The 1,837-nt window shown below is 56.0% G+C and overlaps 1 protein-coding gene across 1 annotated transcript in view; it reads right to left on the bottom strand.

Annotated features, from left to right (window-relative positions):
- The window catches only part of LOC103803412 (histidine--tRNA ligase, cytoplasmic-like), a 4,698-nt gene extending 3,053 nt beyond the window's left edge, over positions 1 to 1,645 (bottom strand). Inside the window, exons 1-3 of the mRNA XM_009075964.1 lie at positions 1,484 to 1,645; positions 606 to 731; positions 355 to 462 (exon numbers count right to left, since the gene is read on the bottom strand). Of these exons, the coding sequence (XP_009074212.1) occupies positions 355 to 462; positions 606 to 731; positions 1,484 to 1,645 (396 nt within the window). The remainder of the gene's footprint in view (positions 1 to 354; positions 463 to 605; positions 732 to 1,483) is intronic.
- Positions 1,646 to 1,837: the final 192 nt, after the last annotated feature.

Consider the following 1,837-nt stretch of genomic DNA (forward strand, 5'->3'; position numbering starts at 1 on the left):
GAGGATGTGGCCCCTCACAATGGCAGGGGGTGGAAAAAGATGAGCTTTAATGTCTTTCCAACCGAAACCATTCTGTGTTCTATGGGTCTAGTTGGCCGCTGGAATTCTTGCAGGGGACTGTGGTTAGTCCTGGACAATTCTGCCACCTGCAGCCTCAGGAAACCTCCTGGTGTTCCCAGCTCAAGGCAAGTCCAAGCTGAGGTCCAGCCTGTAGCATATATACCATGAGGAGGCAGAGAGGTGGGCTGAACTTCTGGATCAGGCTTTAGAGTGGGAACAGGTGCTGATGTGTACAACCACAGGATCAACCACCACTGCTTCCCACCACGGCACAGAGAAATCAACCAGTCTCACCTTAATGACAAAGTCCCCGAGCTGCAGGTCACTCAGGATCTCATGGACAATCCTCAGGCACTCAGCATCAGGAATCATGGGGTCAAACTGCCCAGCAATGTCAAAGTCCTGAGGGCAGAAGAAGTGACAGAAGGTCCTGGCACAGCTGAGAGGCTTCAGCCAGGCACATCACACTGCTCCACAGCAGCTGGAGGCACTCCAGCCAGGAAAACTCTCCTGCCCTCAGCCACAGCAGTGGCCACAACACTCACGCACTGGTAGAACTCGCGGTAGCGGCCGCGCGTCGTGGCTGGGTTGTCCCTCCTGTACACCTTGGCCACATGGTAGCGCTTCATGTTGGTGATCTTGTTCATGGCCAGGTAACGAGCAAAGGGCACCTGGGCTCGAGGAGTTAAGGATGGGAATGCAGAGATCCCTGGAGCTGCTGAAGCCCCCCATCTTCCTTTCCCTTTGCCAGCTGCTCCCTGATTTTTAACATGATCATGGTAGGATTCTTGGAGTGTCCTGTACAGGGGCAGGAGTTGGACTCAATGATCCTTGTGGGTCCCTTCCAACTTGAGATAATCTATGATCTCTATGGAGATCATCAGCTCAGGCTGAGTACGATACACCATTCTGAGCTCCTCCAACACCAGGACGGCTCCATTCCCTCCTTCTGACCCACAGTAGGGTGACACTGTGCACACACCAACCCTCACTCATTACTCCACCTCTCACAGTGCAATCAGAGGGAATTCAATGCATGGCACAGTCGTATGGACATTGAAGGGGAGATATTTTGGTGAGACATGGAGATGGGGAAGGCCTGGGATGGGCACTGCAGCACACACCTTTCCACATGGCACAGAAGGTGGGATGGACTGTAACTGGAAGGGAGTAAAACCAACAGTGCAGCAAACTGGTGCATGTCCATAGGCTATGGAAGGGGCTTCGCTGCAGGCCCTGGCCTGGCTGGGGTGAGGTGAGGTCATGACAATGACAGCCAGACCAGCTGGGGTGGCCAAGGAGGCTGCCATCACCCCAATGGGGCCTGCAGGGCAAGGGGGACCCCACAAGACATAGGTGACCACCACCTTAGTGTTCCACCACCCTCTCGGGGTACCACCATCCCCTTGGGAGCTCAGGATACAGTGAGGTCGTAGCGCAGGGCCAGAAGTTCCCCTCCCTGGTCCTGCAGCTCGTAGATGAGCTTTGTGTCCTCCCCATACTTCCCCATCAGCGTCTCCTGGATGGAAAGACAGGGAGCTGGTGACAGGGTCGCTTGGGACAGGGTGTAGAGCCCAGTCTCCATTGAGCCCAAGACTTGGGCTTGAGTATTGGGGGATGACACACATACCTCTCGGACCTGGGTCCACCTCCCTGTCCCCTCACACAATGAGAACCCAAGAGGGACTGTCACACCCCATCCCTGTGCCTCCCAAACCTGCCCTGCAGCCCGGGGGACAGGGGTACTGCCCAGCCCCGTGGGAGGACGCAGTGAGGA

This window comes from Acanthisitta chloris, unplaced genomic scaffold, assembly GCF_000695815.1.
Source record: "Acanthisitta chloris isolate BGI_N310 unplaced genomic scaffold, ASM69581v1 scaffold36615, whole genome shotgun sequence".
NCBI lineage: Eukaryota > Metazoa > Chordata > Aves > Passeriformes > Acanthisittidae > Acanthisitta > Acanthisitta chloris.